The sequence below is a fragment of the Diospyros lotus genome, chromosome 4 (genome assembly GCF_014633365.1).
Source record: "Diospyros lotus cultivar Yz01 chromosome 4, ASM1463336v1, whole genome shotgun sequence".
NCBI classification, from domain to species: domain Eukaryota; kingdom Viridiplantae; phylum Streptophyta; class Magnoliopsida; order Ericales; family Ebenaceae; genus Diospyros; species Diospyros lotus.
Window position 1 is genome coordinate 14,657,163 of NC_068341.1, and position 23,320 is coordinate 14,680,482.

Consider the following 23,320-nt stretch of genomic DNA (forward strand, 5'->3'; position numbering starts at 1 on the left):
TTATTATATTGCCCTTCTATGGATCCTTAGGTCATGACACTTTGTTGTAGTATTTATTCGAATGTCTTGATTGGTGTAGGGTGCCAGGTGAGCTGAGGTCGTTGCGCCTATTTGATTTGAGGCATGGCTCAGGTGAGACCAAGGTGACTCAAGGTCTGTTAATATGTGTTTGATACAAGGTATGAGTTTGAGTAAGGTCGAGGTAACTCGAGGTTCGTTTGTGCTTGTTTGATACAAGGCGTGGTTTGGGCGAGACTGAGGTGACTCAAGGTCTGTCAATGCCTGTTTGATATAAGGCGTGAGTTTTGAGTAAGATTGAGGTAACTTGTGGTCCGTTTGTGCCTACAAGGCATGGTTTGGACGAGACTGAGGTGACTTGAGGTCTACTAACGCCTATTTGATACAAGGCATGAGTTTGAGTAAGACTAAGATAACTCGAGATCTGTCTGTGCCTGTTTGATGCGAGGCGTGGTGAAAATGAGAGAGGCAAGGCCTCAAGGTCCCCTTGCTAGGGTAGACTCAGGCCCTTAGGGGCGGACTAACCACATCGATTTGATACACGAAGCATGACTTGGACCGAGGTGACTCGAGGTCCAATAGTGCCGAACTGACCCTCGCCCCTGTCTGATCCCAAGGATAGTAGACGACACGACAAAAGAGAGGCAAGGCCTCAAGGTTTGCCCGCCGGGGTAGACCTGGGTGCTTGGGGGTGGACTGATCGCGTCAGTTTGATACACGAAGCACAGCTTGGGAGAGATGTCGGTATGGACTAAGAGTAGCCTCATTGTTTCCCGTGATAAAGGATAGTTCGAGTTCAATGATAAAAAATTAAGTCTTTAATATAGATAATTTTCAAGGTGAAAGATAGGTCTTCAAGATGTTCCAATTGAATAACCTCCGATTTTATTGATGACAGGCAATCACATAACATATAGGTGAATGCCCGATGAATATCAAATGTTGGAAGAACATAAGATGAAATCTAGGCTTGTACCCGTGCAATGACATAATGAATAATGAATGATTGGAATTGACTTGACTGAGCAGAATTTAGTTAATTGAATGATACAGAAAAGTACTTAAAATAGTTACTTAGGTATAATATCGTCGCAGGCTGTCTGCATTCCATGACCTTGGCAAGGGTTGCCCAGAGAGCTCGGCCAGGTGGTAGGCTCCGTTGCTGAGGTTATTAATGACCCGATAAGGACCTTCCCAATTAGCGTCAAGCTTCCTTTCTCCGAGTTGTTGCCTTGGGTCTTTGATGTTTCTCAAGATCAAGTCTTCTTCTTGAAATCATTTGGGCCTGACATTTTTATTATATTTTCGGGTTGCCCTTTGCTTGACAACTTGTTCACGAATATGGGCCCGATCTTAGATTTGTTGGATGAGATCGAGGTCGGCTTTTTATTCCTCATTGTTGATGTCCTCTTGGAAATGTTATTGCCTGGGAGTGGGCTCCCCAACTTCCACCAAGATCATAGCTTCGGACTCATAGGTGAGTCGAAAAGGTGTCTCCATGGTTGAAGTTTGAGTCGTGGTGTGGTATGACCATAGCACCATAGGGAGTTCTTTTGGCCATGCGCCCTTGGTGTGGTCGAGTCATTTCTTTTAACTTGGCCAAGATGATTTTGTTGGCGGCCTCAGGTTGGTCGTTGGTCTGCAGGTGCTCGACTGAGGTGAAGACTTAGCAGATATTGAGCTCTTTGCAAAATTTTTGGAGCTTGTTGTTAGTGAACTGAGTACTATTGTCGGAAGACAGCATCCCGGATAAGCCGTATCGACAGACGATATTTTTCCAAATAAACCTTTTGATCTTTTCAGTAATGATTGTGGCCAGGGCCCAGCTTCGATCCATTTGGTAAAATAATCAACTGCCACTATTATGAACTTGAGTTGTCCTAGGGCGATCGGGAAAGGCCCGAGGATGTCTATCCCTCATTTGTAAAATGCCCAAGCGCTGCTGAGGTTGTGGAGCCTTTTTGGTGGGGAATGATGTGCGCTTGCAAACCTCTAGCATTTGTAGCAACGCTTTACATAGGCTAGACAATCATTTCGCATTGTCGGCCAATAGTATCTGGCTCTCAATACCTTTGCTGCCAAGGACCATCCTCCGAGATGGCTTGCGCACACTCCTTCGTGCACTTTGGCCATGATATATGTCGACTGGTCGATGTCAACACATTTGAGGAGTGGTGCGAAAAAGCCTTTTTTGTACAATTGATCTCCAAGTAAGGTAAAGAAGTAGGATGACTTTTTAAGTTTCTTGACTTCCTCAGCATCAATAGGAAGCGTCCCATCTTGTAGGAATTGGATGATGGCGGAACCCTAGAATTCTGGTGTCGTCTCCACGACTTGAACGTCAGTTAGGTTGACAGTGGGTAAGTCCAAGGCTTCTTATATGACAGACTGCTTATTTTCAACCCTTTTTGTACTAGTCCATTTTGAGAGCAGGGTTGCCCGCAAGTTTTGCTCCCTTGGGATATACTCAATTTCAAAGTATTTAAACGACTCTAATAAAGTTATAACCTTATTGAGGTATTAGCCGAGTTACGAGTCTTTTGTTTGGAATTCGCCTTTGACTTGATTGGTCACCAACTAGGAATCACTCTTTGTGACCACCTGAGCTATTCCCATTTCCCTTGCCAAATTTAGTCTAGCTATGAGGGCCTCATATATTCTGCCTGATTGTTGCTTGTCTTGAAGTTGAAACGGAGGGATTGTTCGAGTGTCAGACTATCAGGCCCCTCCAGGATTATTCTGGCCTCACTTTCTGATGCGATCACCAATCAAGACCCGGCCCAAAGCTGACTCTCGACCAAGCCGGAACAATATTTTAATACTTCTTAAGTTTTTAGAATTCTACTTGATTTAGGATTCAATTTCATATTTCTACTTGATTTAGGATTCTACTTCATGTTGGATTAAAATTTATTTCTATTAGGATTCTAGTTGGATTTTGTTTTCCAAATATTAGATGGATTTGAATTAGCCAAATACTATAAATATGCCTAGGATCTAGAGTTTGTAATCAAGTTTTTCTTAATCAAATTTCAGCAACCTATTTAGGTTTTCTTAGCAAAACAGTCTTGTTTTTGCGTCTTCTTGAAAGCCAAGCTTCGGCCATTGAAGTTTGCTCTTTCAAGTGTTTATTTTGGTGTGTTTTCTTCACACTCGCGCTACACGCTGCGTCAGGAGAAAAACTTGATTACAAACTCTAGATCCTAGGCATATTTATAGTATTTGGCTAATCCAAATCCATCTAATATTTGGAAAACAAAATCCAACTAGAATCCTAATAGAAATAAATTTTAATCCAACATGAAGTAGAATCCTAAATCAAGTAGAAATATGAAATTGAATCCTAAATCAAGTAGAATTCTAAAAACTTAAGAAGTATTAAAATATTGTTCCGGCGTGGTCGAGAGTCAGCTTTGGGCCGGGTCTTGATTGGTGACCGCATCACTTATTTACTAGGAAATTGGTGACAACGACCGAGACTACCATGGAGTCTTCAAGGTTCTGATCAATCCCCTCAAAAGTCCATGTTGGTGAAAGAGATCATTGGGTGTCGGGCCATCCTTTTTAGCTTCCTCTTGACATTATTTACCGACATTACTGTCCGAAGGTATTACTTTATTGCCAAACTCGAGTCTCCTCGACCTATAAATGCTCCAAAAATAGTGTCAATGACCCTAGCTATTTGATTGTTCAGGGGCGGTCCAACATTTCGCCTTTTGTCCGCTCGCGATCGCCTCTGAGAAATGTGGCTCCTTCGCCTGTCTAGATTACGTTGCGAGGACTGTCTTCGATCTGTCCTATAAGTGTATTAGCAAAGGTAACCTTCCCTGACCAAGCGCTCGATCTGGTCTTTCAAGACGGCACATTCTTTAGTTGTGTGCCCGAACATGCGATGATAATCACACCGCTTGTTGGGATCAATGTTGTCGTGGGAAGGTTGTTGCTCGTTGGTGTCCAAGAGCAGGATAACCCTTGAGTTGTAAACCTCCTGGAAAATTCGGTCTCGTCTGGTTGTGAGGGGAGTATATGTATCGTAGCGCACTTGAGGTGGCTCGGGGATTCGAGCTGATTCCCTTCATCCCTTGTTGCGGTCTCTATTTTCTTGTCTTTGACCAGGGTCCCTCTCGGGAAGACATTGGTGCTCAGCTAGTGGACTGGTTGTGGCTGGATATCACTGTCCCGAGCAGCTGACACTTCCTCTATGTTTATGTAGCCCGTAGCCCATTGCCTGAGATCATCCAGGTCGGCGAGGGGCTTTCGAAGCTAGTGAGTTAGCAAAGGATCCTAGTTTCATCCTAGCCATAATAATGTGTAGGGAAGCTGTCGGGTTCAGATCTCTAATCGGGACGACCTCCTGATTAAACCTGTGCAAGAAAGCTCGGAGTAGCTCATTTACTCCTTGTCTCAAGTTAATGAGGCTAGGTTAATGAGGCTTGCTGATGTTTTTTGGTGTGCATGGCTGGTGGAAAAGTGGGTGAGAAAGTGTATGGTTAGCTCGAAAAATTCATGGATAGAGTTTGGTTCCAGGGAGGAGAATCATAGCATGATCGACTTCTTTAACGTGTTGGGGAATGTGTGGCACATGATTGAATCTATGCTTCCAATCAACAATATCGTGACATTGAACATGGTCAAGTGCTCTTGGGCGTCATTAGTGCCATCATATGGCTCCAAAGTATTGGGGATGTGGAAACCATCCGACAAAGATACGGCCATGATGAACTCTGAAAAGGGATGGCCTAAGGAGCAGAGGGGTGTAAAAGGTAGGGGAATAGGGGTATGGGTAGCCTAGTGGTGGCGACGACCTTCTGCGTCATTAACCCTTTCATTGTGTTAGTCACGCTGCTGATTTTGGATTAACTCAACCATTTGGTTTTGAAACTGTTGAATGGTCTGGAGGAGGACCTCCATGGTTGCTGGGCTTTCTAGCGGGCGGTTAGTATTTGGGTTTTCTGGGTTGGGAACACTTCTAGTTCTGACCATGGCATGTTTTGGTGAGACTTATGAGATAGGTAAGTTTTATCAGGTCCCACGGTGGGCGCCAGATGTTCCTTCCGACCCAAAAGGATGGTGGTTGGACATGAGCTCGTGACAGCAAGGAACGAACTCCAAAGGATGGCTGGCACCTGCAAGCACTCTGACACTCAAATAAGTATGTTTATTAAACCAACTCTAGCACCTAGCCACCTGGGTCGAGCGCAACATAGGTCGCCTACCTACCTGGGTCGCGCACGACCTGACCGCTGCGATTTGTAAGAGACGTGTAGAGATGGTCGCGCACGGCCTGGCCGCTGCAATTTGTAAGAGCCTTGTAGGACGAAGGTGTATGAAGTGTCCTCGTCTCTGAAGCTCAAGAACACGCCATAACTGTCATTGCTCCGAGAAGTGGAAAAGGAGGAGGCAGGCTCTTTACCTCGTCTGGGAGCAGAGAATAATGGAACTCGTCTAGGACTGGGAGATGAGAGACTTAGGAGAGAAGAATGGAACTCGTGTGGGAGACCAGAGATTTAGAAGAATAGAACTTGTTGGGGGGGGGGGGGGGGGGAGACCAAACATAAGTCAAAGCAGTAGTCAAAAAATGGGCAACAGTTGGAAAATTTAAGAGAAATTTGTGGGAAAAAAAGTCAAGAAAAATACATTTTATGGGTTAAATCATTGTTAATAAATAATTTAATTTGTGTGATTTATTATTAGATGAAAGTACAAAATAATGCAAGAAAACAACAAATGTTACAAAATAATGTAGGTTAATGTGCTGAAAACAGCAATTTTTTTAGGCCCCGCCTAGGCGCCCTAAGCACTAGGGTCCGATCTAGCGCCCGACTAGCGTCTTAACGCCTTTTAGAACACTGGATAAAACTAAATATTTAGCACCAATGAAGCTCCCTAATGGTGGCATGGTGCCGATGAAACCCTTATTAACGTGGATGAGATCCGTCATTAATGAGGATGAGATCTTGAGTAGGCACGGGAGCACCCAGCATGTGGCGGTGATGGTGTTGCTACAGGCTGGCGCAGGGCTAAGGTCAAGGGCCAAGATTGGGATGTGAGCCAAAGGTCGAGATTGGGCCGGTACGATCCAGGAATAGAGTTCGATTGACTACTAAATAATTGTACTATCTACATCTAAAGCATGTCATAAGCATCTCTTAGCAGGAGCCTATAGATTTTTTTGTATTTGGCAATATTAGTAACCATCCAATTGGCCCTTCTTTTGCATTGTGCAGACGGTTGGACGTAAAGATGGCGTTGCTGTGGAAGTTGGGAAAATAAATATGCCCCTCTTTTGCATGATGACAAATGCTGATTCCGAAGTCAAGAAGTGGTGGGTAACATAAGTTTTGGGAAAATAAAGTGAGGCAACTTGGTCTGGTAAATCAATGGTTGGTTAATAAATAGATTTTTCTGCTTTTGTTTAGTCCTGTCTCGTACCCCTCTAAATTTCCATCCGTTGGCTAAATAAATTGATCCGTTGAGGGAAGTATAGTTCGGACAATCATTAGAAGTAAATCTTGTGACTGTCTGTTAATATGTGGTTTGGTAGGTTAGCCTTTTGTAAAGTTGTAAATGTTACATTTGTCATATGATGAGAAACAATCAATGTATAGTTACGCCAGTCCTATACCTCATTAGCGCTCTGTAATATGCCAATATTTGCATGATATTGATGATGCATGTCTATTTAGTTTTTGCTTCATTTTTTTCAGTGCCGGCAACCTTTTTGTTTTGTCTGTTTGACGCTGTCATATACATCTAATTTGCAGATTTGATTTGACTAGTAGTGGATTCTTAATAAGGTTTAGTGTGACAGCTTGACAATAAGTAACTTCCCAAGTCAGCATAAAAACGATCGTTGAATTCATGTTGGAATTTGAAATTTCAGATCTAAGTTTTGGTTAAGTAATTCTTGGAACCATTTAAATTTGGTTTCAAATTCTTGGGTTTAGACTCAAGAAATAGATTTAAAGGGAGAACTACACAGGTGTCATTTAAAATGATATCATTTCAAATCTCTCGACCTTAGAGTAGAAAAAAAGATAAGTTTATGAAGATTTTATGAGAAAATTAGATACAGGATATATGCAAGGTCCTTAGAAGTTGGTAGCTTTCGTCTTTCCTTCTCATATTGTTGTTTGTTCTACTTCTCTCTCTCTCTCTCTCTCTCTCTCTCAATGATTTTAAATCAACTTACATTATCTTTGACTTAACAAATATTTGGCGAAGATCTAAATTTTTTTGGTGAGTTAAAATGTAGATCTTTATGGAGTAAATTAAGTATAAAAAATTCGTTCAGTTAACAAAAAAAAATCATTTAAGTGACTTTAAATATCTATAATAAGCCATCCCTCGTATTAGTATTTTGAATTTTTTTCATAAAAAATAATATTGTTTTAAAAAATCTTTTTCTTTAAAATATTAGAGCTTGTACGGTTGCAGGTAACCTTTTTTATTTTATTTTTACAATTAAACATGCATTAATATTTTACAATTATTTTTAAAATTTTAAATAATATCTTTTTGATATTTTCTGATTCATAGTATAAAATTAAAAATTTGAAAAATTAGGTGTTCATTTTTCTAATTGGAAATTCAAACAATAGAAAATTAAAAAATATTTTATATAACTAAACATACCCTTAATGTTTTTCCCGGGGGGGGGGGGGGGGTTGTAGAACATTAAATTAATCTCATATTAGTTGGGTCAATGCCTTTAATCTCATGAATCTATGGGTCCCAAATTGGTAGGTCTGTCTAGTAACTGTCTTTTCTAGTTGGACAGGTTCGCTTCCATGAAGAGGGGGCCCTTTTTGTGTTCAGGTTACGTGCTGTCCACTGTCTATTGTCTACTGTTGACAATTAAACCCAACTTGTACACGCGACGCAATTGATTGATAATAATCTCAATATAATATATACTTTTATCTCACATAAATTATTAATATGAAGCATGCAAAACAAAATTTTAGGTGCTTATGTGTAAGCAATGATTATAAGTAGACTAAATTCCCCATATTTATTTACATTTTGTATTCATAGTCAAATTAAATTTTACTTGAGAGACTGGTCGTAGGTAGCTCTGTTAAATTTGAATTTAAATAACTATCCTATCACATTTGTACTGCTCAATGTGGACCATATCCATATCAACAGAAATTCAATACAAAATTTCTATCATTCCATTCCATGTCTGTTTAAGACACCAGTTGGTATCGAGCAATGGCAAGCATGGACACACTCTCTGTGCCTATAATTCCGTGTCAGAAAATATCTCAACTGGATCTCTGTATCACTCTGAATATTTTCTCCTATTGCTGGGACGTAGTGGTGTATACAATTTAGTTAGAATTACGTTAAAGATGATAAATTATTTTATATTATATAAGGTGAGGTTTTTTTTAATGAAATCAAATAAAGCGGTGGAATGGAAGGCTGTGCGTGCAGCAACTAAAGGCAGACAAGGCAGGGGACGGCGCAATCCAAGCGCACGCCTTACCCACGAATTCGAAAGAGTGCTTGCCCTGCCCTGCCATTCCTTTGACGCCACACCTTTTTGTCACCTTCTCTCTCCTCTTTAAATAATTATTAGTTGATAATCATGTATAAATAAAAATAATCATCCAAATAGCTTTTTTATTTTTCCAATTTTGACCTTCAATAAAATTTAGATTTTTTTGGTTTGTAATCATTATTAAATTATGCACACTAAATATATAAATGCAGAAATTTAGATGGAGAGATTTAATTTTCTTAAAAACGAATTTGAATCCTGTACAGAAGAAGACTAGTTACTATATTAGTATATGTTACTATGGGACCAATTGTAAGGTTAAAATTGAATTGTGAATGTTACCATGCATGCTAAAGCTTGAAGGGTGGGTCAGAGAGGGATGAAAAAGCCTGAAGGATGATTTGCCTATCCTTGGCAAGCATTTACTTCGTACTTTGGAGAATCTAAATCAATGGTTCAAAGGTCAAAAGGTAGATGCTTTTCACCAACTTCGAGGGACTAAAAGAGCAAAAGCATCATATGTACACACACACATATATATATATATATATATGCTCACCTACTTCCTTTCTTTTATCATTAAAGAATAATAGATGCATTCTAGGTAACTAGGTTGAACTCAAATTATGCTTCAAAAAGCTTTATCAATTATGGCCAAAAGGTTCAAACATCTTATCTTAGTCCGCCTATAATAAGATTGTTAATTATAACCATTCACTACTTAGTTAATAGCCCACATTTGTTGGCGGTGGCGTCATTAATTGCACAATAATAGGGTTTGTCTTGATAGAGAGGGAGCAGGGTAGAAGGTTAAAAGGGTTAAAATTTTAATATTAAGATAATTATATTTTGGATGATATTTTTTATATAGTTATTAGGTACATAAATTTTTAAGTTTATAGAATTTTAATTTTAGTTTTTTAGATTTTATTATTTACTAAAAGGAGTCTTCAAAAATCTAGGGAGCCAATAATAATAAAATTCTTAAATTTTTGTTTGTTTGTTTGTAATATACACTAAGATAAGAATGCCCATGCTTGAGAGGTTAATATTGAGGGAGGGAGGGAGGGAGGGAGGGAGGGAGTTAGTTTGATTTTGTTGCTTTAAGTTACATGTTTGGTTTGATTTGATTTGTTTAAAATATTTTATTTATTAGTGACGACAATATCAATTTCTTTCAATTGGTTCTTAAATTATTTTACTCCAACATAACACAATCAATCACTCACTCAAATCTAATCTAATATAAGGAACCCAATATATTTAATCCTCTTAATCTAATCATCATACTCTCCTTCCCTTCCGTTCCCTTTAAAAACAAACATATGCATGTGAGTTTTCCATCCTAATTTTAAGGTAAACAGGCAGGCTGGCACGTAGACCGACCATGGGATCAATGGGAGGTGACAACAACACACTGCTGTTATTAGGAAACAAATTAATATTATTCCTAGACATAAGAAAAGATGAATGTACATATTATAGAAATAAGTTTAAATGACGATGAATTGTGTTTTTGAGTTGAGTGGAGTGGAGGGGAGGAGGGGTATGGTAGTAGTATGAGACACCAGCCACCAGGTCAAGTCGATTGGACATGAAAATGAAAAAAAAAAAGAAAAGAAAGAAAGAGAAGATAAATCATATTTTGACAGAATTGATTCCCAGACATTGAAATAGAGCTCTACATGTCAATACAAAGAAAAAATAGAATTAAGCTCTTAATTCTTTTTAATTAAAAGTAAAACAATTAAATTAGGGTCGCTTTCGCACCTACCAAGCCCCCAAAACTCCAAATATAATTCTTCTTTCTTCTTCTTCTTCTTCTTCTTCTTCTTCGTTTGTAAATAAGTAAATTATATTATTGAAGTAATTATTACATAATTGTTATTATTGGTCAAATTTGGATAAGATCAGGATTTTGATAAAATACAATACAATGGATAAAGTTAAGAGTTGAGGCGACTAAAGATTAAAGTTTAAAGTAACCCTCCAGCACAAGGGACCGTTTGGGGCCCACTTGTTTAAGACCAACCCCCGAGATGTTCTCCCCAAAAGCCCACCAAGCACGCCTTTGCATTGCATTAATGCATTAATAATACAAAAGAAAAATGCCAATCTATCAAACTATTATTATTAACCAAATCCCAATCTCATCTCCCCTCCCCTCCCTCCTCAAAATCTTTTTCTTCTTCCCATCACTTAATTTAAAAATTCCATCTTTTACCTTCCTTAATGATGATGTAATATAATCAATTAAAATCACCCAATTTAGGGCGGTGGGGGGAAGCATAATTTACGTCTGGTCTGCAATGAATTAAAACATTATTTTTTACGTTGAAGGCAGAATCAAAATGTGACATTTGATTTGATAGCAGTTAATTAGGTTTGAAAATGGCAAAGAAATCAACTTTAAATTTTCAAGAGTCGCACTCTCTCTCTCTCTCTCCCTCACTCAAAGCCACCAACTAACTTTTATCTTAGCAGTTAGAGACACTGGCGCTCACATTCTCTCTCCTCCTCCTCTCTCTCTCTCTCTCTCTGTGTCTCTCTAAGCACCTCTTTCTGTTTCCCTTTCGCTTTCACTCGGATCTTCCTTTTCTTCGTTTATGGGTTATCTCTCCTGCAATGCGGAGTCCGCCGTCGCCGTTTGCGATCCTCACTTCGCCAGAAAACGAAACAACAACAAACCAAACCACAAGGCGCCGTTCGAAACCAGAGAGTTCTCCTTCTCCGATCTCGACTCGGCGACCGATGGATTCTCCGAGAACAGCTTCCTCGGGAAGGGGAGCCACGGCTCAGTCTACAAAGCCGTTCTCGACGACGGCAAGCTCTTCGCCGCCGTCAAGAGGACCTACGGTAACTGCACCAATAGTCCCGCCGAGAACGAGATCGAAGTTCTCTCTCGCGTTCGGAGCCCGCGCCTCGTTAATCTCTTAGGGTTCGGCGTGGACTCCGAAGAGAGGAAGCTGATCGTCGTTGAGTTCATGCCAAACGGTTCTTTGTACGATTTGATTCACGCGACCCCTAGACCGCCCGGTTGGGCCAGGCGAATCCGGTTCGCTCTGCAAGTAGCGAGGGCGGTTCAGCACCTGCATTTATGTAACCCGCCGGTGATTCACCGCGACATAAAGTCGTCGAACGTGTTGATCGACAGGGAATGGAACGCCAGGTTGGGGGACTTCGGCCTGGCCCTGAGGGGACACGTGGAGGACGTGAAGGTCCGTTGCACGCCGCCGGCGGGGACGTTAGGATACCTCGATCCGGGTTATCTTGCGCCGGGGGACATCAGCGCCAAGAGCGACGTGTTCAGCTTCGGGATTCTGTTGCTGGAGATCGTAAGCGGCCGCAACGCCATCGATGTAAACTACAGCCCGCCGTCGGTGGTTGAGTGGGCGGCGCCGCTCATTCGGGCAGGCGAGTATTCCGGGATTTGCGACCCGAGGATTGGCCCGCCGCCCGACCCGGCAGTTACACGGCGACTAGCTGTACTGGCCGCGAAGTGCGTCCGATCCGCGGCCGAGAAGCGACCGGAAATGTCAGAGATCGAGGAGTCGCTAAGGGCGCTAAAGAAAAGAGTCTCGTCGCTGACATGCAACAGCGTCGGGCGGCGCGTGGGACGGAGACTCTGCCAATCTTCGCCGGCGGCGAAATACGAACCGTTGGATGAAAGCGCAGAGGTGATGGTGACGGGGAGAGGGGGAAGCAGAAGAAACAGGAAAGTGTCGAGTGTTTCGGGGGTACAGTCGGGAAGCGAAGATGGTGGTTGGAGCAGTAAAGAAAAGGTGGGGCGATCGAAGTCGGTGGGGTCAGGTGGGGAGATGAAGCCAGTGGGGGGGTCAGATTTTTGGAGCGTGGGGTTGGGCGGAGGAATGATGAAGAAGAAGGGTGGGATAGGATTGGGAGTGAAGATGATGCCGGCGGCGATGTTAAGGAAGTCAAGATCAATGGGAATGTTGCAAAGCTCGAATCTGGGGCGCAGTAGTAGTAGTAATAATAATAATAATGGGGGGGTTGGGGTTGGGGGTGGGGGGTTGAATTTGATGATGGTACAGCAACTTCTGAGGAACCCTAATAATAAAGTTGGAGAAGAAATGAAGGAGGAAGAAGACACCAAATTATTGGTGGCGTTCCAAAACTAGAGGTCAGTACGTAGCAATCAAATTGCTGCTGGCTGCTGGCTGCTGGCTGAATAGTATACAACTTCAAGTCAACAATATGCAAAATTAAATCTGTTATTGTCAGTATTACTGCATTTTAGTTTTTTTTATTTTTGTTTTTTTGTTTTGTTTTGGGTATTGAAGGATTGGAATTGAAAATGAAATGACCATACGTACACACTCATATATTATATAATAAAAGAAATTCATTTATACATATGTAATGGGGGGAGGGTATCGGTAGTAATGGATTGTGGCTAAATTCCAAAAGATTTTAATGCAGAGAGAGAGAGAGAGAGAGAGAGAGAGGCAGCAGGCAGCAGCGGTAGATTCTGGAAGCAGTGAGAGAGAGAGAGAGAGAGGGTGGGAGTGGGAGTGGGAGTGCTGTTTTTATCTTTTCTTTATCTAATCAGCGCATTATTTGCATCCCCTGCTGCTGCTGCTACTCGCTCCCACGACCACCAGGCGGCTGCTATATGTCGGTTTTTCTGGATGGATATGCTGCTGCTGCTGGACTCCTCCCTCCGCGTTTGTTTTCCCCTTTTATGTAATTATTATTATAAGTTTTTCATTTTCTAAACAAGTGATAATATGAGAGTTGTTTTAATTAGATATATATGAAATCATGTCCAAATATAATTAATTAAATATATATTTAACATCACACACCTAAATATATTAAATTAAACTAAACTCATCCATCTTTTCTCTTTTTTATTGGGGCGGCCCAAATCCAAATGTGGCTTCAGTTCCCCCACTCCCTCCCTTCCCAGTTTGCAGTAGATGATGGATGCACTCATCCAACTTCCTTCAACCTTTATTTGCTCAAATTTGTGAGAGAATGAAAGAAAGAGACCCAAATAATGCACGACAAAGATGATGAATTTTCAGTAACTGGCAATGTGGACCGTTGGTGATTGATTTTTGTGCACTTCTTAGTTTTCAATTTTTAAAAAATAATAAAAATTGAAAATTATGTGTTCATAGAAAAATCTTCTTTGTTTTTATTAAATGCTTCAAATTATTCCGAATAATTGTTTATATGAGTAAATTGCAATAACCATTTTTTGAGGATTGTTTTAATTGCAAAAACACCCCTCATGTTTTAAAAATGACAATAACTTCTCTTTCAATTAAAAAAATAAAAGATAAAATGACTAAAATATCCTTCTATCTCTCCTCGCTCATCTTGTAGGACACATAATTATTTAGAATATTCTAAGCCTAATTGTGATCACCTAGGAGTGATGTATTTATTATGAGTGATAAATATTTATTTTCAAATCAAAAATTGACTTTAGTTAGAAGGTAGGTTCTTCCATATACATATACACATTAATTAGCATAGTGTCATATAAAATACATAGAAATATAAATACTCTCTTGTTAACTTTTTAAGACCAACCCACCATGAGAGGTTATAGGATTAGAGACTAATAGTTTTCCTCCAACGTTGGTGATCATTGAAGGTTGTTAAGTAAGAAGATCTATTTTCACCTAAGGTTTTTAAATTTATTTCTCAATATAACCTATATATCGGTGATATCATAACCATTATTAATTATATGCACCCTCCATCATAACACCATGAATCTGAGATTGGATTAGCATATTATAGAATTCTCTTTCATGGTTACCATTATTTCGAATATGTTATTCATAGTCACAAGTTATCTAATTGAAGGGTTACAATTTATGTTATTTGATTGAATGGTTTTAGTTCAGTTGCTTGCTATTTTACACGATCAAGTATAACATGAATATATGTGTTATATTCATACTGGTATTCAATATATATAAAACTAGCACCATAAGTTGGCTAGTATATAAATTATTGTTGAAACAATTCAAGACAATGAACAATAATCGTCCATGCCCCATGAGGTGCCCTCGAATGAAGGTAGCACAACAAGGCCTTTCTCGACTATGGATTGGCAATCTAAGTGTACATTAATTAGAACCAACACAAAGAGATGAAGAAGCCACTGTTACCGTTGAATACTAGGAAAGCAACGTGCGAGATGCATGCATCGCCTAAGGTGATGTCTAGTGATGATCAATCTCCTAACGTCAAATCAAAGATTCGGAGTTGTATTTCAAACAGGCAGTGTTGCTTTGCCCGAGAGATTGATAATCTTATCGAGGGGGTTAAGAAGATTAAAAAGTCCTAATCTACTTTGTAAATTTATAAAATGTGTCCCTCTCCGTTGCTCTCTTCTCTCTTTTTTTATGGCTATCGATGGTAGCGAGCCGACGACAATAAGGTGAAGGCAGCGGCGAGGCAGTGGTTGCATCAGCAGACATGAGAAGGAAGAGAAAAGAGCAACGAGTAGTGACACATTTTACAAATTTATAAAAGGAAAATGCTATTGGTACACCTATTTTGTACATCTTGGACTACATAAGGGGGTATTATGACAAAAAAAAACCCTCATGAAATACATAAAGGCGCATGTGAGGCGCAGAGTATTTTGGTTATAATACCCCCTTATATAACTCAAAATGTACAAAATAGATGTACATCTAGCATGATTCTTTATAAAATGGGTGAGAATATTTTGGTCTTCAATCTCTTAGGCAAAATAGAATAATTGATTCCAAACTAACTTGTTGAGACAAAATTGATGGTAGTGGTCCATCCCAGATATCATGTAAGGCTGAAACGGCAACCAGGCAGGTCCATCACAATCTATAGTCTTCTCTAGCTATTTTATAAACCTAGTTATTTACTACTTGTTTAGCTACTCGTGCAACTTCCCCAAGCGATATCTAACAAATGATGAATCGTCTTGTCGCCAACAACCTTCTAATGTGATATGTTCTTTTCAAGTGTGTTTTGATTTTTTAGTTTAAAATTTATTTTCAAAATTACCCCAAAAATTAATTATTTTTGACATTTTTAATTTTCTTTGGCATGATGAGTCCATAAATTAGACTTATGGGCTATGTAGGCCTAATAAGGGTAGTTTTTTTCTATTTGATTTAAATTTTGGTCATCTATGTGCATCTCTTAACACAAATTAAAACCTTAAATTTGAAATTTATTTAACTATAATTCTTTTTAATTATATTTCAAATTCTAGAATGATTAGTGTTTCACCTATTTGTGTCCATGAATTATCTTCTAAAATTCGTTTAGTTAATTATAATTAATAATATTTTTTGTGAATTTTATTTAAAAACAAAATAAATTCAAAAAATATGAATGTTTTTGCGTTACATTCATAATTCATGCTAAATGTGTTTGCATGATCACTTATAGCTTTCAATGGGTCCATGAGAATATCTGAAATATGTGAATTTGTTTCACAAAGATAATTTAGAATATGATATTGTTCGTTGATCTTATTGGGTACAACAAAATATTTTTTTGATTTAATGATCATAAATATAACACGTGCCTAAAGAATATTTAACCTTCCTTATGGTGGTCATGGCTTTTAAAATTGTTGATAGCAAAAATGTTAAGCTAAATAAGATTAAAAATATTCTCATTGTGAAAGAAACTTTGAACATCCTAGACACTATTGTGCCTAAGTCTCGAGAGAAAGACGTTACTCTAAAAATGTAAGGCACACGTGAAAAGAATAAGTGCCACAATTCTAAGGGAAAGGCTACTTCACTCAAGAGTAGTCTAAGTCAAAGAAGTTAGTAACCTTTCCCTCTGAGCTCTATGGATTCGCTTTCTCACAGACATTAGTTGCATATCCATCCTTTTCAGATTGGGCAATTGATATAGGAGCAATGAAATATATATTTTGAAATAGGGATGAACTTGTAAATTATCATCGACAACCTACAATTAAACAAATGTGTGATGCTTGGGAATGACATGACAGAACTCCCAAGAGTTGGTTCACATCAACTAAGGATGTGAAATAAAAGAGTGTTACTCTTTGCATGATGTCGTATATGCTCTTGGAGTTCAATGTAACTTGTTATCCATAATAACCATGTTGGGACTTTGTTATTTTTTTTCACCTTAAAGGTAAGTGTTTTGGAAATACATTATTTGGATAATTTATTTGGATTTGGATACATGGTTGATGTTTTCTTTAAATTCGATTTAGATGATGTTCCCCTTCTATTAATGATAATTGTGATATGTAGCATGCGAAATTGTCATATGGGGCAAAGGAGGATGGTTAGGCTAGCAAGAGAATGTCTGTTGAGATCTCTTAATAAGATAAAGCTTACTGAGTGTGAGCTTCACTTAGCTGGAAAAGCCAAGAGAAAGTCTTTCAATAAGGCTACTCGAGCATCTTTTTTGTTGGAGTTAAGTGCACTCGACATATGTAGGCTAATGAATGTGAGGGCAAGAAATGGTGCATTCTATTTTCTCACTTTCATAGGCTATATATTTACGTTTTGGTTGTGTATCTAATTTCTCACAAATTATAAGTATTAAATTGCTTTAAATGCTTTGTGACAGAGGTTGAGAATCCAATGAGAAGAAAAACTAAAAATCTTCCAAACTAATGGAGGGCATGAATATCTATCAAATAAGTTCAAATATGTTTATGAGTAAAACGGAATTATAAGGCACTTAGCAATTTCAAATAGTCTACAACAAAATTGCGTTTAAGAGTGTTGAAATAAACTTTGTTGAAAATGGTCAAGTCAATGATGACATGAGCAAATCTCTTGATTAGTTTTTGCTGCTACATTTTTAACAAAGTTTCAAGTAAGTCCATGCTCTACCTAGGACACTTGTGTCCTTGGGAATAAGTTAGATATGTTCGTAGTTTTCCACAAGTATGGTATATTAGAACTAGGGGCTAGTAAAAAGGTGGTCATTAGATATCTTGAATACTCAAAAAGAGTATATCATTTATGGTGAACACCCTAACGAGAGAAAGATAGAATCTCTAAATATGAAATTTTTTAAGAATAATTTTTCAAGTATTTGTGTGATTCTAACCATTGTAGCTCAATTAAATCTTGAATTGTTCTAGATGGATGTCAAGACAAATTTTCTTAATGGAGAACTAGTAATGACATCTTATTAGTTGGAACCAACATAGAGATGATCAATTCCATTGAGCGATGGATATCCTTAGTCTTTGAGATTAAAGACTAAGGAGAAGCAAGTTATGTGCTTATAATTAAGATATTGAGAAATTGTGATGCCTTGTTCCCACTTTGGAGTGTCACGAGTGACTAATTGACCATATTTTTCACCCATTAGTAAAGGAAATGACTATGATTTCATGAGAAATCGTCTTAAATGGGTACTAGGCTTCGTTTTTTCCTTTGCTCTACTTGGGGATTCGATTTTGAATTATTAAAGCAAATCAAGGAAATGGAACTCAAAACACCAAGTAAGCATCACCCTCCATCAACCCAAGTTAGTTAATGAGCCAAGGCTGACTTGTCCAGCAATCCAATTACATAGGTAAGTTGGGGCTCTCTTTGACTAAGATATGGTATATTTATTTTGGTATTTCAACAAACATTTTGCAAGGTTGAAAACTTGTCCGCGTTTAGTAAAACTCTTGCACTAATGGCCGCTCCAACCCAAACCCTTTTAACTTAACTAAAGGGCTTGACCCAAATTTTCACTATTACATAGGGTTAAAATAATCTACCTGTAGCCTCTAAGGTCCAACAATTTACCCTTAAGACCCCCATTATTTATAAAGAATTGCTATTTTACCTACACATTCGGTAAATTTACAGTTTATAATCACAATCTTGGAAAAATGCCTTTACGCTTCCCATTGAGTTTGAAATTTTGCATTTTTGTTTTTCCTTTAGTTTGTGGAAAATATTAGTTTAGGCTTCCCCAAAATAAACCCCAAATTTTTCCTTTCTAATTTCCTTAGAAAATCAAGTTTATTTCTTATTTCTTGCATAAAATTTCCAAATTCTTTCCTTGGCCTGAAATTTTAATATCTTCTACCCAAGGACTACAAAATCCTACAGCCTAGATTTTCAAAAAAAAAAAGAAAATCAATTTGTTAAAAAATCACATTTATGTAGTCCATTACATTTTGGACTTTGTGCAGTCAACTTCCCGACATTGTTTAACTACCCAAATGTCATCGGATGGCAACCAAATTTTGGTATGTGACAGGTTTCTGAGAAATCTTTCCAACAATGTATTATAAGCTAGATTTAGACACCATTTTGCCAGTCAACTTATCTAAATACCAAAAGGTGGCAGAATTGAACTGCATAATAGGGACCTATTTCCTACTTCTCCAATTTTAAGCTTTCAAGGATCAACCATGTATCCAAGTGTTCCCAAGTTACCGATGGGCATTATTGCCTTGAGATCTTCGTACATTTTGGAAGGCCCAACGTGGACGTTGGATGGTGTACTTGGCTAGTATCATTTTTCTCAATTCTTCGTCCCTTGGCATATATCTCCTCCCTCGGAACTTGAGTAACCCATTCTGAAATTCAAATTTGGGTTTCCTTACATGGTCGCGTGCATCAACCAATTGAGAATATCTTGAGCAAGTTGCAAGAGCTTATTTAATCTGATCTCTGAACTCGAGTTGAACTACAAGCTAACAAAGTATGTAGTTGTCCCAGGCACTACATCCATCGTTAATTGGCTAAAAGCCTCAATCATCTATCATTCTCTAGTCATCATCCTGGTTAACAACATAGGATTCCTCCTACTCAATGCATTAGCAACTACATTAGCCTTTCTTGAATGATAAGAGATGGTGCAACAGCAATTCTTTAGGAACTCCATCCATCTTCGTTACTGCATGTTCAACTCCTTTTGTGAGAATACATATCTTAAGCTCTTATGGTTTGAAAAAAACCTCAAAATTCTCATCGCACAAGTAATGACACCACAAATTTCAAGGTGTATACCACTTTAACCAATTCTAAGTCATGAGTCAAGTAGTGTTATTCATGTCATCTCAACTAACGAGACCCATAAGCAACCAAACCCACCTTTGCTCTACATCAGGACACAACCAAACCCACCTTTGAGGCATCAATGTACATCACATACCTGCTCAATCCACTAGACAACCAAAATAGGTGGTAGTGTTAACCAATTCTTAAGCTCTTGGAAACTCCATTCACACTTCTCATTCCTTTCATATACGATTCCTTTCTACATTAATAGGATTTATGGGGTAGTTATCTTATAGAACCCTTCTACAAATCTCCTATAGTAACATGTTAGCTTGAGGAAACTAAAAACCTCAATATCAATGTCCTCGATTGTTGCCACTTCTAAATTGCCTCAATCATAGCTAAATCTACCACTACACCTTTTGTTGATATGACATGGCCTAAAAATGTCACTTCAGTAAACTATAACACACATTTCGAAAACTTAACATATAAATGGTGTTCCTTGAGAATTTGAAGTAATGTCCTCAAGTGTTCCTAATGTTCCTTTTTATTGGTTGAATATACTAAGATGTTGTCAATAAACACAATTACAAAGTCCATGAAGGCAACTAATGCACTTGTCAGTTTGAACGATATCACTAGGTATTCATAATGTCCATAATGAGATCTAAATGTAGTCTTGGGTATGTCTTCAAGTTTGATTCTCAACTAGCAGTACCCTAATCTTAGATCAATTTTTGAGAAAACCCTTATTCCTTGTAACTACTCAAACAATTCCTTCATCGCAAGTAGTGGATATTTGTTTTTGTCTTCAACTACCTATAGTTTATACACTTTCTTAGGTTTCCATCTTTTTTCTTGACAAATAACATAGATGTGCCCCAAGGTGACACGTTAGGCCTAATGAACCCCTTATTAGTTATCTCTTGTAATTACTCCTCCAATTCTCTTAGTTCAACTAAAGCCTCCTATATAGGATTTGTCCCAAGTGTTATCATGATAGAGAATTCAATTTCTCGCCGTGTGGATAATTTAGGGAGATCTTCCAAAAACACATTCAAGTACTCACTGGCCATCTGCATTTTCTCAAGTCCTGTTACACTTTCTATCGCATAGCTTGGGGCACTAAAATCCTTTTTTTTTTTTTTTTGTGCTAAGTGCCTTGTCCTTAAAATTTAGTTCGGACTCCTCTTGGTACTTGTAAGCTTCCTATCTTTGCTTGACAATCAACATTGGTGACGAGGAACATCTAGCCCGAAAGAAGCCTAATGAGCCCTTACAATTTTCTACTTAAATTAGGATTTCAATTTTCTACTGCAATTAGGATTTTAATTTTAATTTTCTACTTCAATAAGAATTTCAATTTTCTACTTTAATTAGGAATTGACTTTTGTTTTTCTCTCCCTGATTCAACTAGGAACTCCTTTTCTTGGTGAATTAAGGTTTAGCATTAGCCTATAAATATTCTTGTTCTTAGTATTAGAGAGCGACTTTTGAATAATATTAGAATTTCCCTTAAATTCGGTTTCGTCTTCAGTTTCAACTTGAAATTCGTTCAAATCACTTCCTTTGTTGCATCAGTTGGTATCAAAGCAGGAAGCTTGCCCAATCCAATGGCCAGTGATGACAATGTTGGTAATGGTGGTTCCCTTGGCAATGATCGGGGAATTGAGGCCCTACATCCTAAGGCGGCATAGAAGACTATGGAGAAGATGATGGATCTCCAATTCTAACGCCTCGAATGATGTTTCAAAGAGATGGCAAATTGCCTAGACGCCTTAGGCTTAAGTGCCAACAAAGACCAAGAAAACGAGGCACTACCTGTAAGAGATGAAGTTGCTCATGCCCACGGTGGTCATTTCAGCAAACCTAGTCTTGCAAATCATCGAAGATAGCCTGCCTATGATGATGATACAGAATATGAATACCTAGAGGAACTTGTGAGAAGTTATTGCAGGAATAATCAATTTAATTGAGGTCACCGGAGAAACACTTACGAGGACAAAGATGACTTCAAGTTGAAGGTAGACATTCTATACTTTAGTGGTAATCTAAATATAGAAGAATTCCTAGACTAGATTGCTGAAATTGATAGGTTCTTTGAATATATGGAAGTACCCAAAGTTGATTAAAATGGGGTACTTTCGCTTGGTGGAATATAGAACAGAACCGAAGGGAAAAAAAGGGTAGACCTCCAATTCGAACTTGTTTCCATATGAAGCAATTATTAGAAAGAGATTTTCTTCCCCCTGATTATGATCAGATTTTGTCTCAGCAATATCAAAGATATCAACAAGGACAACGAACTATTCATAAATATACCCCTGAATTTATGAGGCTGTTAAGAGCAGAAAGACTTAAGGGAAAGTGAGGGACAACAGGTGGCTAGGTACTTGGAAGGTTTGAGAGCAGCCATCAAATACAGGTGCTACGAACTTTAGTTGAGGCCAAGAATATGGCATTAAAGGTAGAGTTGATGTTGCAGGAAAAGGGGCAGACTGATTATTCACATAAGATGTATGCTGATTAGCACAAAGAAATAGCTAGTATAAACAGTACAACACAGTCCCAAGGAAATCAAGTTCGTGCTGACCAATATAGGGAGGATAAGGCTACAAGTAAGCAGAAGTCATAGAAGTGAAGGAGGCACAAAAAGGGTTTAATCCCTATGCCAGACCTACATCAGAAAAGTGTTTTAGGTGTAACCAACCAGGACATCGATCGAATGAATGTCCTTAAAGGAAGGCAGTCCACATGGTTGAACATGGTGAGGAGGAAGATGATGCTGAGATATACAGCCCCGATGGAGAGGATATTAAGTATGAAGATGACCATGATGATACTGCTTTGAGCTATGTGGTCTGATGAACAATGATGGCACCTAAGATGAAAGATTCTAGCCAGCATCATCAATAATTTCGAACCAACTAATCAAGGATCAAGTGTTTGATGTTATCATAGATAGTGGCAGTAAGGAGAAGATTATAAGGAGACACACAGTGGAGAGCTTGCGGTTGCCAATTGAGAAACATCCCAATCCTTATACTATTAAGTGGATTAAAACTGCAAATAAGATCCATGAGACAAAACGTTGTAAGGTACCATTTTCCATAGGCAAATATTATGATGAGATTTATTGTGATATTGTGGATATAGATGCTTGTCATATATTGTTGGGTAAACCTTAACAGTATGATGTGGATGCTCAGCATTATGGGAGGAATAATGCGTATAGGCTCAATAAGGGAGAAGTAAAATACACTTTGCTACCACTTCATCCTAAGGCTTCTAAAGTGGAGGGGTGAACTTTCCTTACTATTGCCCCCATTCTGAGCAAGAGATGGAGGAAGCAATCAAGGAGTCCAAGGTGGTGCATATAACCATTGTGAAAGGTTTTGTTAAATGGAACAAGGCAAAAACTAGTCGAGTATTTCGAACCAGTGAAAGCATTATTGGAGGAGTTTAGAGAAGTAATGACAAATGACCTATGACAAGGAATTATATTCTGTCGTCGGAGCTTTGGAAACATGGGTAGTGTTAGAATTATTAGTATATATTATAATTATTATATGTGTGTTTTATTTGTAATTAGATTAAACCCATAGGTTTAAGTCTCATTATACTTATTATAAATAACAAGTTAAGAGATGCTAGTCTCTTAGATTTTTTCTCTCCTAATTATTTTCTCACATGGTATCAGAGTCACTGGTGAGAAAAAAAACCCTAACCGTCATTGTATATCTTTTTCCAGCTACTTTTAAACCCTAACCGTCGTTGTATATCTTTTTCCAGCTACTTTTAAACCCTAACC

General features: G+C 38.4%; 2 protein-coding genes across 3 annotated transcripts in view; both read left to right on the forward strand.

The window, feature by feature from the left end:
- Positions 1-6,715, forward strand: part of LOC127800711 (protein ALTERED SEED GERMINATION 2) — an 85,647-nt gene extending 78,932 nt beyond the window's left edge. The window contains exons 20-21 of one of the 2 annotated variants that reach the window (XR_008022836.1): positions 80-132; positions 6,246-6,715. The gene's annotated coding sequence lies outside the window, so the exon portion shown is untranslated. The remainder of the gene's footprint in view (positions 1-79; positions 133-6,245) is intronic. The other variant, XM_052335488.1, reaches the window with a different exon arrangement.
- Positions 6,716-10,984: 4,269 nt separating this feature from the next.
- On the forward strand, positions 10,985-13,027 carry LOC127798928 (serine/threonine-protein kinase-like protein At3g51990). The gene has a single exon (XM_052332581.1). The coding sequence runs from the start codon at positions 11,134-11,136 to the stop codon at positions 12,664-12,666; it is 1,533 nt and encodes a 510-aa protein (XP_052188541.1). The 5' UTR covers positions 10,985-11,133; the 3' UTR covers positions 12,667-13,027.
- The last annotated feature ends 10,293 nt before the right edge of the window (positions 13,028-23,320 follow it).